The sequence below is a fragment of the Vidua macroura genome, chromosome 36, assembly GCF_024509145.1.
Source record: "Vidua macroura isolate BioBank_ID:100142 chromosome 36, ASM2450914v1, whole genome shotgun sequence".
Lineage (NCBI taxonomy): Eukaryota > Metazoa > Chordata > Aves > Passeriformes > Viduidae > Vidua > Vidua macroura.
Window position 1 is genome coordinate 1,113,933 of NC_071606.1, and position 19,373 is coordinate 1,133,305.

General features: G+C 53.1%; 2 protein-coding genes across 2 annotated transcripts in view; one reads left to right on the forward strand and one right to left on the reverse strand.

The window, feature by feature from the left end:
* LOC128821200 (zinc finger protein 208-like) overlaps positions 1 to 19,373 on the forward strand; it is a 1,118,338-nt gene that overhangs the window by 1,091,094 nt on the left and 7,871 nt on the right. The gene's annotated exons all lie outside the window — the stretch shown is intronic.
* On the reverse strand, positions 3,421 to 15,935 carry LOC128821224 (zinc finger protein 271-like). The gene is made up of 4 exons (XM_054002173.1): positions 15,914 to 15,935; positions 15,061 to 15,535; positions 5,120 to 5,231; positions 3,421 to 4,185 (listed from the first exon to the last, which is right to left on the reverse strand). The coding sequence occupies exons 1-4, from the start codon at positions 15,933 to 15,935 to the stop codon at positions 3,421 to 3,423; spliced, it is 1,374 nt and encodes a 457-aa protein (XP_053858148.1).

Sequence of the window (19,373 nt, forward strand, 5' to 3'; positions counted from 1 at the left end):
GCAGATGACACCTTAGGTTGGGAGGCAACAATCCGTTCCACATTTCTCACAAGAGGATGCTTTAACCTCTTGTGTTGGCCCAAGCCAATCTTGGTGGTAAACCCCTTTTGGCACACCTCACATACCCACTCACCTGTTGAGGCCACATTTGCTGTCCCTTTGCATTGTGGGACATGACAAGCAATACTGTGGTAATTCAGATTTTGTTTACCACATTTTGAGCATTTAAAGAAGAACTTTTTCTGCCCGTGGGTCCTCTTAAGGTGGTCTATCAGCCCCGATATCCGAGTAAACCGGGTTGCACAGCGTGGACAAGCTGGCTTTTTGTCCGGGACAGACACAACAGGAGTCCTGATCTGTGAACTGCCCTCGCTAATCCTGGCAGGTGCCTCAGGTGTTTTAGGCCTCTCATCACCTCTGCCAGAACACTCAGTATCCTCCTGGTCCAGGCCAGATTGTAAAGGCTCATATGGCTCTGGAAGTTTTGCCAAGCCCTCCCAAACCACACCGTGATGGATTCCCCCATCATGAACAAACGTGGAGTTATTAAATTCCAAACACACCAGTTGGAAACCCTCTTTCCTGGGCAGAGAGGGTAAAGATGGAGTTTTGGCCTCATTGACCCTTAGAATATCCAAAAGGTCAGTCTGAGTGGCTATCGATACAAGTCGCAAAACCCATGATTGCGCCATCTCAATAGAAAATCCGGTTGAATTGAGGGTACCAAAAGTTAGCAGCTGGCTCTCACCCAAGCTGCCAACTTTGTCCAACTTTGCCTGTGGGCAAGGCTTTGGGCATCAGATTTTTACTGGTGCCAAACTTTTGGTTTCAGCAAATTGTGAGGCTACCACTGGGTGGCGAGTCCAGCGATAGGGAGGGCGAATATTCACCCTCGCTCACACTGGGGGAGAAGTCGACTTAGTTACCACAAGGGTATCCAGCGGGGCCACGAGGAGGCGCGACTTCCCCAGCTAAGCCCAGTTAGTAACTATGACATCTCGAGCTGCTAAGAGAGTCATAGTTACTCCCGCCGTTTACCCGCGCTTCATTGAATTTCTTCACTTTGACATTCAGAGCACTGGGCAGAAATCACATCGTGTCAACACCCGCCTCGGGCCTTCGCGATGCTTTGTTTTAATTAAACAGTCGGATTCCCCTGGTCCCCACCAGTTCTAAGCTGGGTGCTAGGCGCCGGCCGAGGCGGGGCACCGGCCCGGGGACCCTCCCCGGGGACCCTCCCCCGCGAGAACCGCTCGGCCGACGCTTATCATGGCCCCGTTTCCGAAAACCAACAAAATAGAACCGGAGTCCTATTCCATTATTCCTAGCTGCAGTATGCCGGCGGCCGGCCTGCTTTGAACACTCTAATTTTCTCAAAGTAAACGCTTCGGGCCCCGCGGGACACTCAGCTAAGAGCATCGAGGGGGCGCCGAGAGGCAGGGGCTGGGACAGGCGGTGGCTCGCCTCGCGGCGGACCGCCAGCTCGATCCCAAGATCCAACTACGAGCTTTTTAACTGCAGCAACTTTAAGATACGCTATTGGAGCTGGAATTACCACGGCTGCTGGCACCAGACTTGCCCTCCAATGGATCCTCGCTCAAGGATTTAAAGTGCGCTCATTCCAATTACAGGGCCTCGAAAGAGTCCTGTATTGTTATTTTTCGTCAGCATGGCAGCCCTGTCCCCTGGGCCTGGCTCTCCCCTTTCCTCTGCCCCTGCCTTGTCTCTGCTGCCATGAAGACTCTTTTCATTAAGATCTTGTCCCCAAGGTGCTGGGGCCAATGGCTTCCCAGTCAGGCTCCTGGAGCACAAGTGGCTTTCCAGAGCCCAGCCAGAAATGAGCCCTGAAGCAGCAGCTCTGCAGTGCTGGCCACCAGGCTGGGTTGCCAAGGGAGGCTTCTGGCCATGCCCTGCAAGCAGCTGCTGCTGCCAAGGTGCCTTTGGTGCCTCAGGCTCTCCCTGGCACAGCTCCCAGCACGGCACTCTGCACTTGTGCCCGAGGCCTTCCCTGTGTGGGGGCTGGCCTGGGGCTTTTCCTGCAGCGGGACCTGCCCTGCTCATGGCACAGGAAAGGCAGTTCCTGCTGGAGCAGGAGGCTCTGCCTGCAAAGGGCTCAAACAACTCCAGCAAGGCCCTGCTTACTTCAGAATTGCTTCCTAGAGCAGAATGTTCTAAGAACTGTTACAGCTCCTATGCTGTAGAGTAAATAACGCTGATTAAGATCTTTCTGTCTAATCATGATCAGAATCAATCAGAGCTGTATTTACATAAATCTCTCTGGTATTCCATCCTTAATCCTATGGGACAAATGGCATTAAAGTTCAATTCCACCTGTCCAATTTTTTACACCTTGGACAAAGTCTGGGACTGGAATTGGATCCAGCCACTCACAGTCTCCTCTCTTAGAAGGAATTGTAGAAGTCTAGGGGTCCTGGAGGGTTTTGGGGTTCTATGGTGGCTGCTGGGTGTCATTTCTCCATCTTATGACTCAGCAGGAGTTCCTCTAATAAAGAAACAAAGCTTTTGCCCGAAGCTCCCACTCTGCCCATGACAGGATCTCCTGTGCCTGTCTGGGACATCCCGGCTCTTTGGCAGCCTGGGGACTCCTGGGATGTCACCGTGGAGCCCCCGTGAGTGCCTGTGACAGATCAGTGCTTTTGCACCTCAAGGTGCCCTGGGATGTCACCATGGAATGGCTGTGACTGCCTCTGACCACACACAGCTCTTTACCATCCCCCAAAAGCCCTGGGAGCTCCCTCCACTCCTGTCCCTGGGCACCAGAGTGAAGAGGTTCCCACAGCTCCCAGCCAGGGACCCGCTCCCAAGGCTGCTGCCATGGCCACCAGGGCTGGCACCAGCTGGGATGCTCAGTCTCCACCAGCCAGGGTTTAGGAATGGGATTCCCCAATTTCCTGCTCCTGCTAAAACCGCTCTGCTACTCGCTGCCCTCCCGCCTCCCATGGAAAGCACAAAAGGCAAAGATCCTGGGCTGGGATAAGAACAATTTATTGGGAACAGCAACCTCATAAGGAAGAAATAGGAACACAAACAATATTGAACACAGAAGAGATAAGAAAACTACACCACCACCGACTGTCTCTTCCCAGCCACCTATTCCCTCCTACCTGGAAAGGACACCCTCCTCCTCAGGAGAGAGAGAGAGAGAGTCCCTTTCCTGCCCCTGGCAATGACCTGAGGTGGGAGTGAATGTTATGACAGCACCACGGCCAGACCCTCATGTTCTTTGAGCCCACATCATGTCATTGCCAGAGGCTGGAAAAGAGACAGGTTTCTTCCCAGCATGGATCATAGGGAACATGGATCACCAGGGCTCTTCCCAACGTTGGTCCTCCAATGGGGGATGAAGCTGGAGCAGTGCACAAAGCTCTTCCTGCAGTCAGGCCATTTGCAGGCCTTCCCTTACTGGTGTGTCCGTTGGTGTTCAGTCAAGTGAGAGTTCCTGGAGAAGCTCTTCCCACACTGGGAACACACGTAGGGCTTCTCCCCGGTGTGGATGCGGCGGTGGCTGATGAGGTGGGAGTTTTGCTTGAAGCCCTTCCTGCAGTCGGGGCAGCGGAAGGGCCTCTCATCTGTGTGAATCCGCTGGTGCAGGATGAGATGGGAGCTGATCCGAAACCTCTTCTGACACTCAGGACACTTGTAGGGTCGTTCCCCAGTGTGAATCATCTGGTGGCGGATCAGCTCAGAGCTGCAGCTGAAGCCCTTCCCACATTCCCCACACTTGTAGGGCCATTCCCCAGTGTGGATCATCTGGTGGCGGATCAGGTTGGAGCTCCGGCTGAAGCTCTTCCCACACTCCAAGCACTTGTAGGGCTTCTCCCTGTCATGAAACTGCTCATTTACCACCAGCTCCGAGCTCCGGCTGAAGCTCTGTCCACCTTCCTGGCACAGACTGGGTCTTTTCTCTTCAGAGCACTCTGGGCTGGATTTGGAGCCCCTCTTCCTGCGGGATCTCTGGGGCTTTTCCTCCCCATTGGATTCCAGCACTGTGGAACCACTCAAAACGGCCTCTTCCATGAGGCTCTGCTGCGGGGATTTGTCCTCCCTGGTCTCCATCTTCAGCTCCTTGTCTGGGGGAGGAAGAACAAGGACAGGATGGGATTTGCCTCCATGCCAGAGGGAAGGGGAAGGAGATGCACCCAGTGCATCCCCGGGGGGTCGGCGCTGGCAGCGGGGTTGTCCTGCAGCTGGGGGCAATGCTGGGCTGGGAGATGGAGCAGGAGAGGGGGGGAAAGGGGCAGTGACTTCCTCCTCACCTGCCTGGGTGTCCTGGGGCATTGTCACGGTTTGAAAATACAGCTGTCTGCTAAGGAAGACAGGATCCTCTCTTGAAATAGAAAATGTAAACCCCTTCCCTGCAAATAATGATGATTTTGAAATTAAGGGTTTCTCAGGGAAAAATATGGGCATAGGAATAACAGTTCTTTCCTAGAAAAACACAAATGCGATAGCACAAAATAAAAACCACTGACTGAGTTAGAATAGGACTTGGCACCCTGTGGGTCAGGATGTTGGCAGCAGTCCCAGGAAATGGGGGCTGCAGTCCTCCTGCAGTATGACAGGTGTTGTTGTGTTGAAGCAATGATCCTGTAGAAGGGTGAAGTTTTCCTCTGAAGGTCCAGTGGTGGTGTTGTTGGGAATCTTCCTCTGGGAATCCAGTGGAGAAGAAAAGCTGCACCACTGAGAATGCAGTGGGAAAAGATGCCGATGGCCTTCAAAGTCGGAGATTATATCCAGGCAGGAATGCTTGGCCCCTCCCCCTGGGCGGAGCATCTCACAATGGGATGATGTCATTTTTCTCAGTCCTGCAGGGACATTCAATGGCCCATTAAGAGAAGATATTTCCTGCAGGAAAGATTGGTTGTGGAAGAGATAAAGAAAACTGGTCAATTAACAGAAGATAACTGTATCACTTCTAAGAGATGGGAATTGATTACACACGCCCAGCTACATCATGTAATTTAGAGATATTGACCCTTGTTCTGCCACAGCAAGATTTGGGAGAAAATACCTTGGACCACTATTTTTCCATTTTCACAGACCTTGGAGAGGACCCAAAAATCTCCCAAGATGGGGTTTGGAGGCCTCATCACACAACCAGCAGGTAGAGGCTGCGGGCTCTGGGCTCAGTGGCGTGGAGACTGAGGAGAGAACAGGAGTAGCCTGGGAGGGGCTGAAGGGTGGTTTCAGAGATGGTGGAGCTTTTCTTCCTAGAGGAGATAAGCATGAGAAGGAAATAATGGCCCCAAGGGCAGCTGGAGGGGCCCAGACTGGACAGCAGGAGAAAGGAATTTCTCTCCCAGGGCAGGGCTGTGGTGCAAGACGTCCCCCAGGAGCAGCCTGGAGCAGCCCAAGGCTTTGTGTGGCCTGGCAGCTGCTGTGCACAGCCCAGCAGGGCTGGGCCACTGCCTGCAGCCAGCCCAGGCACAGCCCAGAGGCACAGAGAGCTTCAATCAGTCAGGGCTGGGAAGGTGCTGACAAGTGCCTGGGGCACAATCACTGCCAGCCCTTGACACAGGAACCTCTGGCTGCAGGACAATGCAGCTGCAGCTCCTGCAGTGTTCTCCTAAGGCTGGAACATCCCAATGCCCACAGACTCTGTGAGTCCATTCTCTGAGGCCAGGGGTGCCCAGGGCTGTCTTGCAGAGCAGGGTCCTGCAGCCCAGGGCGCTGTGCTGGGCCAGGGCCTCTGCTGCCTGCCAGGGACAGCTCTCAGCCAGCCCTGGGTGCTTCTCACAGCACTGGGGGACAAGATCTGGCTGCAAGGAGACAGCTGGTAAGGCTTGGAAATGTTCTCCTTGTGTGCTGAGGATGCTGCATTGTTCAGGACTGCTCCCAGCACGGCATTGAACTGCAGAACATTTCCAATTAGATTCTACAGGGAGAACAGCAAGGCAGGGGCTGCATAAAAGGGAAAATCCTTCTTTTTTAATCTACTCTTCTGGGATGCCTGGATGAGAAATTGCACATAGATATTTGTCTCAGTTCAGGTGAAGAAAATAAACAAGTTTTCTCTCAGATCTGAATAAAGCAGGCAGTGACAGAAATCAGCACAGCGGCCTTTAGAGGAAGCATCTGTGTTGCTTTTCCAGCCTGCTCACGGTTGCTCTGACGTTGCCATCAGAGCCTGCAGAGCCAGAGCTGCCCCTGGGCAGTGCCTGAGCTGGGAGGGCTCTGTAGGGCAGAGCTGAGCCCCCAGGGCTGGGCTGGGCTCTGGCAGCTCAGGCAGGGCCCAGCCCAGGGCACAGGGAAGCAGCTGCTGGCAGGGACAGCTCCAGGCAGCAGAGTCCTGGGCAGGCAGTGGGGAAAATGTGCCCCCAAGCTGTGCTGCGATATTCAAAGTCCTCTCCAAACCCACCTAGTCCAGGATTACTTTTTTTACAGATGCCCATGCCAAGACAGCACAAATGTCCAACAGCAGCTCCATCAGCCACTTCCTCCTGCTGGCACTGGCAGACACGTGGCAGCTGCAGCTCCTGCACTTCTGCCTCTCCCTGGCCATCTCCCTGGCTGCCCTCCTGGGCAACGGCCTCATCATCAGCGCTGGAGCCTGCGGCCACCACCTGCACACGCCCATGTTCTTCTTCCTGCTCAACCTGGCCCTCAGCCACCTGGGCTCCATCTGCACCACTGTCCCCAAAGCCATCCACAATTCCCTCTGGGACACCAGGACCATCTCCTACACAGGATGTGCTGCACAGCTCTTTTTCTTTCTGTTCTCTATAGGAGAAGAGCTTTCCCTCTGAATGGTCAAAAATAGGGTAGAAACTGTTGCAAAATAGTTAATAATATGCTGTTAGAAGTTTTGGTTCTTATATTTTAAAAGGAGTTAAAAGGGTAGTTATAAGAAAAACAGTACTCAACTTACTTTTCTTAAGTGCTCTCCTTTTCAAGCCCATTAGAAAAGGTCTTCTTGATCGTTTTCCCTGGCTCCCCATTTTTCTCTTCTCTTGGCTTGCTGTTCTTCTCTGGCTTCTTAATTCAAGGCATCAGAAGCAGTCCTGCGCTCATTGCTTGATTGCTGATTGTATCTCCTGGCCATCTAGGAAGTGCTTGAATGCCCCTGGGAAGGTGTGAATTGTCCCAGCTGATAGCCATGCACTGAGGATTCTGAGATAATGGCCCTGCAGCTGCCCCTCCCTCTGTTGGTTGGTGTTTCCCAACTGTTGTTATCCTTATCAGGCTGGTGACTCATCTTGGGATCAGTTTTCCTTCCAGCCCCTGGTCTTTTTTCTTTTTGGCAAGGAGGCACTTGGTTTGAAGCTTGGCCAGAGCCAAGGGTTGGCAGAGCAAGGTGCTCTGGATGCCTTCCAGCCTCACCAGGCCACATGGCATCGCCAGCACAGGCTGTCCCACATGGCCCCATCCCAGTGCCTGTTGCTCTGCTGCTCTGGACACCCATTTCTCTTTCTCACTCTGCTCTCCTGAGCGCCCTTCTGTGCTTCAGTTCTTTCAGTGCTGCTGTGCCCTCAGCAGATGCTTTTCAAGGCCCAGGATCATCTTCCACTCTCCATTAGGTTTTTGCCCTAGTCAGGTGGGAGTATTCAAGGGTGAGTGAGACTTCTTGAGCAATGCTTTTCTCTCCAGGTGCAGATCAGCTCTTGGAAGGGAACCGGGGAGTCACAGGGGATGCGATGTTGTCATTTCTGCCCTGTCCCGGCCCCACTGGCCACCTGCTGTTCTTGGACCCAACAGCAACCCCACAAGGGAAGGATCCTTGGGGGGGGTCTCGGGCAAGACAAACAGCTCTTGAACCTTCTCCATCCTCAAGGCATCACTGACAAAAGCCCACGGGCTCCTGAATGGGTCCTGGACATCCCTGCCAAGGATGAATGGGGACTCAGTGCCAGTCCCACGAGGGTGATATGGCCACTCCTTCCCAGTGAGACCTTCCTAGGTCTCCAGCACAGACATCCTGTCATGCCTCCAGAAAGATGGATGGATTCTGCCTCTTTGGAATGGGGGTTTCCAAGCACAGTGCATCAGTGTCCACCAGAGACACATCCTTGATGCTGCCTTGGGGCTGCTGTGCCAGCCCACTGATCCCACCTGTGCCAGGGGCCCTGACTGTCCTTTTTGGATGCTGGGATGGACATAGGGCCTCTTGCTGCTCAGGGAGGGGATCTGTGGGGTTTGTTCCTGCCAAGCAGAATTGCCTAGACCAGGGTGGCAAGTCTGAGCAGCCCTTCTGCTCTGCCTCACAGACACTGGAGCAGGAGTTCTCCTGCAGAAATGCTTTGGGGCCTTTGGGCTTCCTTCCAGGATCTGTACCTGAGCTTCCTCAACCACAGGGAGGTTCCCCATGCAACCTCCTCATGTCCAAGCCACCAGTGCTGCAGACAGAACCGGGGGGTGACACATGGGCTGTGCCACCAGCACCTTTCCTTGGAGCAGCAAGAGGCTGACTCCCTGTGACTGGGACAGTGGCTGGAAACGAGAGGGAAAACACATCCTTCCTGAAAGGCTGCACAGCCATAGGAACAGATTCTGCTAAACTGAGACAGAGCCCTGAGGGAAGCAGGGACATTCCCATAGGGTCCCCAAATCTGGGTGGCCAATCTGCCCACACTGGGAGCCTCTGTGAATGTCCAGCTCGTTCTCCTGGGGCTGTCAGCACGGGGTCCATTGCCATCCGGTTCCATCCCCCTGACTGGCACTGATCTCCAAGGAAGCCTGGCCCAAAGTTCAGCCAAAGCCTCAGCCAAAGTTCCCCAATTAGGACACTGCGGAGTCTTGCACAATTCCTTTTCAAGATGATGTCAGCACATCAATGAGATCATAGCACTTGTCCATCTAGTCAAGAATCCCCCACGGGGACACTCTGCTCTCTCATCAATGGAGCACAAAGCAGCAACATTCCAGAGGAAAATCTCTGCCCATGGGCACTGCGGCTCCTTGGGCAAGTTGCAGAGCAAACAGTCAAGGCAGTGGCCTGAAATGTTTTCCCAGCTGGGTCACCAGAGATCCCAGATGCATCCACAGTGTCCCTATGGAAAGAGAGAAGCAGGAGCCTTTCACTAATTTCACTTATGTCAAACAGGAATTGCAGCCATGGACATGTCTTGGGAACCACTTCTCCACTTCTTTTTTCCTACTTGGAACCTGGGACAAACATCTGGATAGTCCCGGGAAAAAAAAAACAAACAGGGACACTGGGATTCTCTGTGACTCAGGCAAGGCTCCCACAGGCTTCAGCACCCAAACCTTTGACCCCCACTGTGGTTCTCCTGAAAAATATGAGTGTCAATTCCCAAACAGGGCCACAGGAAGGTTTTATGGCCGGGCAGAAGTTAGAGGAGTGGCATGTGGTGAACAGTTGAAAAAGCAGAAGTTTCCAAGTCCTTGAACTTCAGAGGCTACAAGGAGAAAGCTTGAAGTTTTTATGGTCCATTAATCTCTGTCTTCCCTCTGTTCATTTGGCACATTCCAAGTCCAGAGCAGATTATGGGAAGCAGACCTGCAGGAAGAGTTGAAGGCTCATTGCCAGAGAGAGGAAGAAAAGGGGAAGGAGGGAAAAGAATTCCAATTGCTTTTTTAGCACTAGGACCACAAAAAGCTCTTCACCCATTGTCAACATCGCAAAGGTGAGGCACGTTCCTCGTTTCTTACGCTAAAGTGCAGTAATTTGGAAATTGTGCCTGGATTAGAACAAAACCACAGGCCAATAACTGACCCACTTTGGTTCCCAAATCAGAAATCATGAAACTTCTCCCCAGATGTGTTTCCCTGCAGTAAAGAAGGCAGTTTGAAAACTTTTCTCCCAAGTTTCTTCTGAGTTCATGACTTCAGACGAACTGGAACCGTCCTGGCAGCACAAAAGCAGCCACAATGAGCAGGATCAAACCCCCAGGTCATCCTTCAATGCACTCTATCCACACCTTCCACAGCCCAGCAGCAATTCCTGCCTCTGCCCCCCACGCTGGGTCAGCCTGAAGGGATCGCTCTGTTGTGCGGGGCCGGCTCCTGCAGCGCTCGGAGCCGCTCTGTGTCCCACAGCTCCAGAGCTGTGGGGCCTGTGCCACCTCTATTCCATGGCTGTAGTTCCTGTTCCACCACTGTTCCACCTTTTCCATGCTCACTCCACTGCTGCTCAAAAGCTGTGTTGTGCTGTTTCAGCACACTTGCTCTGCTCCTCCACCACTGCTCCACTGCTGCTCCAACACTGCTCATCCACCACTGTTCCACTGCTCCTTCTCTGCTCCTCCCCTGCTCCCCTGTTGTTCCACGGCTGCTGCTTCTGATCTAGTGCTGCTGCCACAGCTGTGGTGTCACAGAGAGGGGAAGGTTGGGGTTGCCACAGCTGTGGTGTCACAGAGAGGGGAAGGTTGGGGTGGCCACAGCTGTGGTGTCACAGAGCCAGGGACAATGGGACTGCCACTGCTCGGGTGTCACAGAAAGGGAAACACTGGGGTTGCCACGGCTGTGGTGTCACAGACAGGGGAACTCAGCAGCTGCCAGGGCTGTGGTGTCACAGAGAGGGGAATGTTGTGGCTTTCTCACAGCGCTATCACACACATGGGAATGCTGGGGCTGCCACTGCTCTGTTGTCATACAGAGGAGAACGTTGGGGCTGCCAATGTTTTGATGTCATAGAGAGGAGGATATTGGGGCTGCCTCTACCATGGAGTGATAGAGAGGGGAATGTTGTGGCTGCCAAAGCTGTGGTGTCACAGACAGGGGACCCTGGATCTTCCACTTCTGTGGTGTCACAGAGAGGGGCACTTGGGGCTGCCACATCTATGGTGTCACAGAGAGGAAAATGTTGAGGCTGACACTGCTCTGGTTCCACAGGCAGGGGAACGCTGGGGCTGTCATGGCTGTGATGTCATAGAGAGGGGAATGTTGTGGCTGACATCCTTGTGGGGTCAAAGACGGGAGAACATTTGGGGCTGCCACCCCTGCGGTGTAACAAAGAGGGGAATGTTGGGGCTGCCACTGCGGTGCTTGTGGCAGCAGCTGCCAAAGCTGCGGTGTCACAGACAGGGGACCCTGGATCTTCCACTTCTGTGGTGTCACAGAGAGGGGCACTTGGGGCTGCCACATCTATGGTGTCCCAATGGACTATTGATTACAGGCAGTTTCTCTGTGTCACCCTGGAGCTTTGTTTCCATGGGGTCTCACAGTGTCACAATGGCTCCTTGCTTCCATGGCACCCCAAAGTGTCATAATGGTCTCCACAGTTCCATGAGGCCCCAGTGTGTCACAAGGGGCCCTTGGTTGAATGCGGCCTCAGAGTGTCACAATGATGCCTCCATTGCATGGAGCCACACAGCGTCAGTACGGTCTCCTTTGCTTCCATGAGCTCCAGCAATGCCACAGTGGTCTTCATGATTCCATGAGGCCCCACAGGTCTCTTCATGATTCCAGGGTCCCTTGGTCCCACAAGGCCCCACAGTTTCACAATGGTCCCTTGGTTCCATGGGCCCTGTGCTGGTGCATTCCCCCCACCCCTTCTCAGCCCGCCCTGCCAGCTGAAAATACTCCTTGGGCCTCAGCCTTGGGCAACAGCCCCTGGGCTCAGCTCCTCTGGAGCTCATCACAAACACTGTCTGCTCCAGGCACTGCTGCTGCCCTACGAGCTCCTGGTTTCTTTAGGAGCAGCCCTGGGAACTGTTTTTGTTCCCTCAGTGGCACAACATCCTTGTTCTCACACTGCCAAAGAAAGCTGTTGATGCCAAGTGCAGCCAGGATGAACCATTGCTGGGACTGAAGCCCCTCTCTTGGGGCCCTACAAACTGCGCTCCAAAAGGAGCCCCTTGGAGCTCTCCTGGGCCAGCCACCTCCCTCTGGTTGGGGCATCTCTGATCCGGGAACTCTCCCGTTTGCTGCACTCGGGGGATCCCCCAACAACGACGGAGCCTGGGCCGATCCCCCCACTCCTCCAGGCTCAACCCTTTGCCCGCTGGGGAGATGCCACAGCCTCGGCAGGGAGCATTTCCCTGCCCTTAGGGGAATTTCTCTCAGGTGCCTTGCACTGACTCTTTTTGTCTGTGTGCACACACGAGTGCATGTGCTGGGGAAATGTGGCAGAAATGCTGCTCTCTGAGGGGTTTGAGTGCCTTGGATAGTTGAGTCAGTCAGGCCTGTAAGGAAGGTTAAGTCACAAGCTGTAAGCTAAGTTAAATGCTGCTCAGAGTTGTTCTTTTCCTAAGTTGTTAAGTTTCAAATAAGTTATAATCTAAGTTAAATATTGTTAAGTGTTATTCCATTGCCAAATCATGAAGTCCTAGGTTATAAGTAAGGTTAAATACTGTTATGTGCTGTACTTTTGCTAAATGCTGAAGTCTAAGGTATCAGTCAAGTCCTGTTAAGTTTGAGCTCTGTTAAGCTTTTAGGCCGTATTCCTATTATCCTTGCCCTCACTGTCCTTTTGTCACACACACACACACACACACACAGGGACAGTTCTTGGCTCATTTCTGGTTTAATTGCCTGGATTTTGTTTGGTTTACTTGTTGCTGTATTTCCTTGGTGTGCCTGAAGTGTCCAGTCAGGAGCAGAGTGACTCTTGCCAAGGAACTCTGTGGTGCTGTTGCTTAATATTAAATCTGGTTTTTACTGATCCCATGCCAGGGATTTTTTAACTGCTCTCAAACCCTCATTCATAACAGGGTGAAGGAGCCCTGGCCCAAGCTCTGGCCCTGGGGGACACAGGGACGCTGCCAGGGGTCCTCGTCCCCCTGTCCCACCCCTCACAGCCCTGACTCCCCATCCCCGTGTCAGGCTCTGGGGTCGATCTCGTGGAACATCCTCTGGGGGAGGCTGCGGTGCCAGGGGTGGGGGGACCGGGTGGGACAGGGGACCCTGCTGTGCACGAGCAGCGTTGGACTTCTCTGGGGGGAACTGTGAGGGGGGCAGAGGTGTAGTGACCTCCCCAGTGACCTCACACATGGCCTGTGATGTCACAAAGCCCCCTGTGATGTCACACAACCCATTGTGATGTCACACCGCCTCCTGTGATGTCTCAGCTCACCCTGGGTTGTCACAAACCCCCTTGTGATGTCACAGAGCCAACCCTGGGAGATCTCTGTGATATCATAGAGCTGTGCTGTGATGTCACAGAAGATTCTCTGACACCACAAAGTCACTCTGTGATGCCACTGTCTGTTCTGTCATGTCACAGCCTGCTCTGTGATGTTACTCAGATGCCCAATGATGTCACAACCCACACTCTTGGAAGGTCCCCATGGAACCCCTCTGAGTGTGTGTGACAAATCTGATCCTAAGCAGACAGTCATCACCAGAAGCCTTTGCTATGGTCAGCTTCCAGTGTGACCATCACCACCCCCTGTTGCTATGGTCCATCCCTTGGCAGCTCCATGGAGACCCCATGCCAGGGGTGGCTGCTGATTTATTAAAGAAATATGGATATGGATCTAGCACCAATATCCAGCTGTGACGGACAAAAACTCTCTAACAGTTTAAAGTTAGGAAGTGTATGCTTATTGCGACGCCGGGCAGCGTGCGGGATAGCTCCCAAATACACACCGCACCTTTCAGATGATTACAGAGTCCTTTTATCCACACAAGAATTGAATACCCAAAATACAAATACATATTCATACTTTTGGTACATCCCATTCCTCGCTTCGTATGCTAATAATTTCAAAAGCTATTAAGCATGCGTAGTTTGTTCCTTGAAATGGGTCAGTGCTCCCTTTAATGGGGAGGGGTCCCAAAATGAGGAAGTAAATTAAGTCTTCCTCATTCTGACCTTTCTACCTTTTCAATGCTAATATGACAAATGAACCTTGGTAGAACTCCCATTCCCTGTCTTCAACTGGTTTCAGAACAGAGGAGGCCCACAATTGTCTTATGTTGCTAAAAGCTATTTGTCAGTTTCCATATTCTTCATTATAAACCCAGCAAACTAAACATGGTGTTGACAAGCAATCAATTATTAGTTAACTACTAACTCTTAACTTCATCAAGGCCTACTTAAAAATCCCTTTATTTTAATTAACTCTAGTAAGGCTTATCTCTAACGAAAATCTTAGCTCCTCTAAAATCTCTAAATCTCTTAAAGTTTATGTTTCACTGCCATGGACACCTGTTGCCACCTGAAGCCTGAGTCTGTAGCCATGGCAACCATTGGCAGTCCCATTCCCAGGGTCATGGGAACCCAGAACCACAGAATTGGCTGAGCTGGGAGGGATCATCAGGATCCTCGAGTCCAGCTGCTGGCCCTGCACAGGATACCCCAACAATGCCAGCCTGGGCCTGGCAGTGGTGTCCAAACACTGCTGGAGTGCAGAGAGCCCTGGAGCTGTGACCCTTCCCTGGGGAGCCTGGTCAATGTCCCAGCAGCCTCTGGGGAAAAACCTTTTCCTGAGATCCAACCTAAGCCTGCCCCGACTCAGTTGAAGCCGCTCCCTCCACTCCTGTCCCTGGGCACCAGAGTGAAGAGGTTCCCACAGCTCCCAGCCAGGGACCCGCTCCCAAGGCTGCTGCCATGGCCACCAGGGCTGGCACCAGCTGGGATGCTCAGTCTCCACCAGCCAGGGTTTAGGAATGGGATTCCCCAATTTCCTGCTCCTGCTAAAACCGCCCTGCTACTCGCTGCCCTCCCGCCTCCCATGAAAAGCACAAAAGGCAAAGATCCCCGGCTGGGATAAGAACAATTTATTGGGAACAGCAACCACATAAGGAAGAAATAGGAACACAAACAATATTGAACACAGAAGAGATAAGAAAACTACACCACCACCGACTGTCTCTTCCCAGCCACCTATTCCCTCCTACCTGGAAAGGCCACCCTCCTCCTCAGGAGAGAGAGAGAGAGTCCCTTTCCTGCCCCTGGCAATGACCTGAGGTGGGAGTGAATGTTATGACAGCACCACGGCCAGACCCTCATGTTCTTTGAGCCCACATCATGTCATTGCCAGAGGCAGGAAAAGAGGCAGATTTCTTCCCAGCATGGATCACAGGGAACATGGGTCACCAGGGCTCTTCCCAACGTTGGTCCTCCAATGGGGGATGAAGCAGGAGCAGTGCACAAAGCTCTTCCTGCAGTCAGGCCATTTGCAGGCCTTCCCTTACCGGTGTGTCCGTTGGTGTTCAGTCAAGTGAGAGTTCCTGGAGAAGCTCTTCCCACACTGGGGACACTCGTAGGGCTTCTCCCCGGTGTGGATGCGCCGGTGGCTGATGAGGTGGGAGTTTTGCTTGAAGCCTTTCCTGCAGTCGGGGCAGCGGAAGGGCCTCTCATCTGTGTGAATCCGCTGGTGCAGGATGAGATGGGAGCTGATCCGAAACCTCTTCTGACACTCAGGACACTTGTAGGGTCGTTCCCCAGTGTGAATCATCTGGTGGCGGATCAGCTCAGAGCTGCAGCTGAAGCCCTTCCCACATTCCCCACACTTGTAGGGCCATTCCCCAGTGTGGATCATCTGGTGGCGGATCAGGTTGGAGCTCCGGCTGAAGCTCTTCCCACACTCCAAGCACTTGTAGGGCTTCTCCCTGTCATGAAACTGCTCATTCACCAGCAGCTTCAAGCTCTGGCTGAAGCTCTGTCCACCTTCCTGGCACAGACTGTGTCTTTTCTCTTCAGAGCACTCTGGGCTGGGTTTGGAGCCCCTCTTCCTGTGGGATCTCTGGGGCTTTTCTTCCCCATTGGATTCCAGCACTGTGGAACCACTCGAAACGGCCTCTTCCATGAGGCTCTGCTGCGGGGATTTGTCCTCCCTGGTCTCCATCTTCAGCTCCTTGTCTGGGGGAGGAAGAACAAGGACAGGATGGGATTTGCCTCCATGCCAGAGGGAAGGGGAAGGAGATGCCCCCAGTGCATCCCCGGGCGGTCGGCGCTGGCAGCGGGGTTGTCCTGCAGCCGGGGGCAATGCTGGGCTGGGAGATGGAGCAGGAGAGGGGGGGGAAGGGGCAGTGACTTCCTCCTCACCTGCCTGGGTGTCCTGGGGCATTGTCACGGTCTGAAATAACAGGTGTCTGCTAAGGAAGACAGGATCCTCTCTTGAAATAGAAAATGGAAACCCCTTCCCTGCAAATAATGATGATTTTGAAATTAAGGGTTTCTCAGGGAAAAATATGGGCATAGGAATAACAGTTCTTTCCTAGAAAAACACAAATGAGATAGCATAAAATAAAAACCACTGACTGAGTCAGAATAGGACTTGGCACCCTGTGGGTCAGGATGCTGGCAGCAGTCCCAGGAAATGGGGGCTGCAGTCCTCCTGCAGTATGACAGGTGAGGTTGTGTTGAAGCAGTGATCCTGTAGAAGGGTGAAGTTTTCCTCTGAAGGTCCAGTGGTGGTGTTGTTGGGAATCTTCCTCTGGGAATCCAGTAGAGAAGAAAAGCTGCTCCACTGATAATGCAGTGGGAAAAAGATGCCGATGGCGTTCAAAGTCCGAGATTATAAACAGGCAGGAATGCTTGGCCCCTCCCCCTGGGCGGAGCATCTCACAATGGGATGATGTCATTTTTCTCAGTCCTGCAGGGACATTCAATGGCCCATTAAGAGAAGATATTTCCTGCAGGAAAGATTGGTTGTGGAAGAGATAAAGAAAACTGGTCAATTAACAGAAGATAACTGTATCACTTCTAACAGATGGGAATTGATTACACACGCCCAGCTACATCAGGTAATTTAGAGATATTGACCCTTGTTCTGCCACTGCAAGATTTGGCAGAAAATACCTTGGACCACTATTTTTCCATTTTCACAGACCTTGGAGAGGACCCAAAAATCTCCCAAGATGGGGTTTGGAGGCCTCATCACACAACCAGCAGGTAGAGGCTGCGGGCTCTGGGCTCAGTGGCATGGAGACTGAGGAGAGAACAGGAGTAGCATGGGAGGAGCTGAAGGGTGGTTTCAGAGATGGTGGAGCTTTTCTTCCTAGAGGAGATAAGCATGAGAAGGAAATAATGGCCCCAAGGGCAGCTGGAGAGGCCCAGACTGGACAGCAGGAGAAAGGAATTTCTCTCCCAGGGCAGGGCTGTGGTGCAAGACGTCCCCCAGGACCAGCCTGGAGCAGCCCAAGGCTTTGTGTGGCCAGGCAGCTCCTGTGCCCAGCCCAGCAGGGCTGGGCCACTGCCTGCAGCCAGCCCAGGCACAGCCCAGAGGCACAGAGAGCTTCAATCAGTCAGGGCTGGGAAGGTGCTGAGAAGTGCCTGGGGCACAATCACTGCCAGCCCTTGACACAGGAACCTCTGGCTGCAGGACAATGCAGCTGCAGCTCCTGCAGTGTTCTCCTAAGGCTGGAACATCCCAATGCCCACAGCCTCTGTGAGTCCATTCTCTGAGGCCAGGGGTGCCCAGGGCTGTCCTGCAGAGCAGGGTCCTGCAGCCCAGGGCGCTGTGCTGGGCCAGGGCCTCTGCTGCCTGCCAGGGACAGCTCTCAGCCAGCCCTGGGTGCTTCTCACAGCACTGGGGGACAAGATCTGGCTGCAAGGAGACAGCTGGTAAGGCTTGGAAGTGTTCTCCTTGTGTGCTGAGGATGCTGCATTGTTCAGGACTGCTCCCAGCACAGCATTGAAATGCAGAACATTTCCAAGTAGGTTCTACTGTCGTGGTTTGACATGGAAGTGAATTTTTTTTTGGGAAGTTGGGTCAAACCAATCAGTGATCAGGTTTGGATATTGGCACCTGGAGTGACCACTGAACATATGGACACGCCTCTGAGAACAGAGGGTTCTCAGGGGGTTTTAACAGGGGGTTAAAAGCAAGAACTCCCAGGGGAACTCTCTCTTTGTTTCCAGTCATCAGAGAGTGCAGTGCAGACTCTCCCCTGACCAGTCATGGCCTTGTCCAGGTCGGCCGAGGGGGCTGAAGGTCTGGAACCGAGCCAGCTCCTGCGAACGGAAGGGTGGAGAGAAGCAGAGATGCCTTTGTCCCCCACCCCCAGAGGGAAAGAGACAGAGAGCCTGACTGCACCTGGAGATTTGCCGGCAGAGGAGATGCAGAAAGGGGGGGGATGATGCCCATCGTGGGAGTCGAGAATGCGGGGCAGGGATTTTAGCCGTCCAGGGAGTCTGAACTTTTAATCCTTTCCGGGAAATGAGGGCTTTGTAAAATATTACTCCTCCTCGATTTGTAGTGGAAGAGAGACAGTCCAGGACCTGAGATGTTAGAAGAAGAAATATTTAGGTGGGAGGAGATGATGAAGTAGGTTTTGGCTGGACTTTTCTTGTTAGCTCTAGACTGAACCAAATTCTCCTGCAATAGAGACTGCATTTCAGGGGGATGCAGTGGTGACCCAAGGAGACCAGCTTCAGCAACCACCAGCGAAGGAATGGCAAGAACAGAGGAAAGCTGAGGAGGGAATGGTGATGCCCTCTGTCTTCAGGAAGAAGATGATTTCTGTTCCTGGACCCTTGGCCCCAGGGGAAAATGGGGGGACTGTAGTCCCAAGATGAGAAGCTGAACTGTTGTATCTTTGGGTCTGTGGCAAAGCATCCTTACAGGAGCCCTATGAGCAGTCTGTCCATGCGTGATGGTGAGAGCCCTGTGACATGGAAAGGAGAGTGTCACACTGGCAGATTTACTCTGGGTGGTTGCCGTGTGTGATGTGGAAACACAGGAGGTGGCAACTGTGTTTCCTGGGGGGTCTATGGCACAGGAGAGGCTCCTCTCTCCCTTGATAGACTGAGTATTGATTATCTGAAGGGTGGTAATTTGAACAGGAATCCCGGGTGACGTTTCATGGTGGTTGTGTTGGAAATTGGGAGGAGGACGGGTGTTTTAGAGGGGCTCCTTGCTGGATTTAGTGTGTGTATCTTCTGTAGTAGTAGTTAAATAAAGTTTTTTTTTCCCTTTGTTATTAAGCTTGGGCCTGCTCTGCTCTGTTCCTGATAACATCTCACAGCATTTATTTGGGAAGGTGTATTTTCATGGGGTCGCTGGCATTGCGCCAGTGTCAAACCATGACATCACAGCACTGGCAGCCCCAACGTTCTCCTCTGTATGACAAGAGAGCAGTGGCAGCCCCAGCATTCCCATGTGTGTGATACCACTGTGAGGCAGCCACAACATTCCCCTCTCTGTGACACCACAGCCCTGGCAGCTGCTGAGTTCCCCTGTCTGTGACACCACAGCCGTGGCAACCCCAGTGTTTCCCTGTCTGTGACACCCGAGCAGTGGCAGTCCCATTGTCCCTGGCTCTGTGACACCAGAGCAGTGGCAACCCCAACCTTCCCCTCTCTGTGACACCACAGCTGTGACAGCAGCACTAGAACAGAAGCAGCAGCCGTGGAACAACAGGGGAGCAGGGGAGGAGCAGAGAAGGAGCAGTGGAACAGTGGTGGATGAGCAGTGTTGGAGCAGCAGTGGAGCAGTGGTGGAGGAGCAGAGCAAGTGTGCTGAAACAGCACAACACAGCTTTTGAGCAGCAGTGGAGTGAGC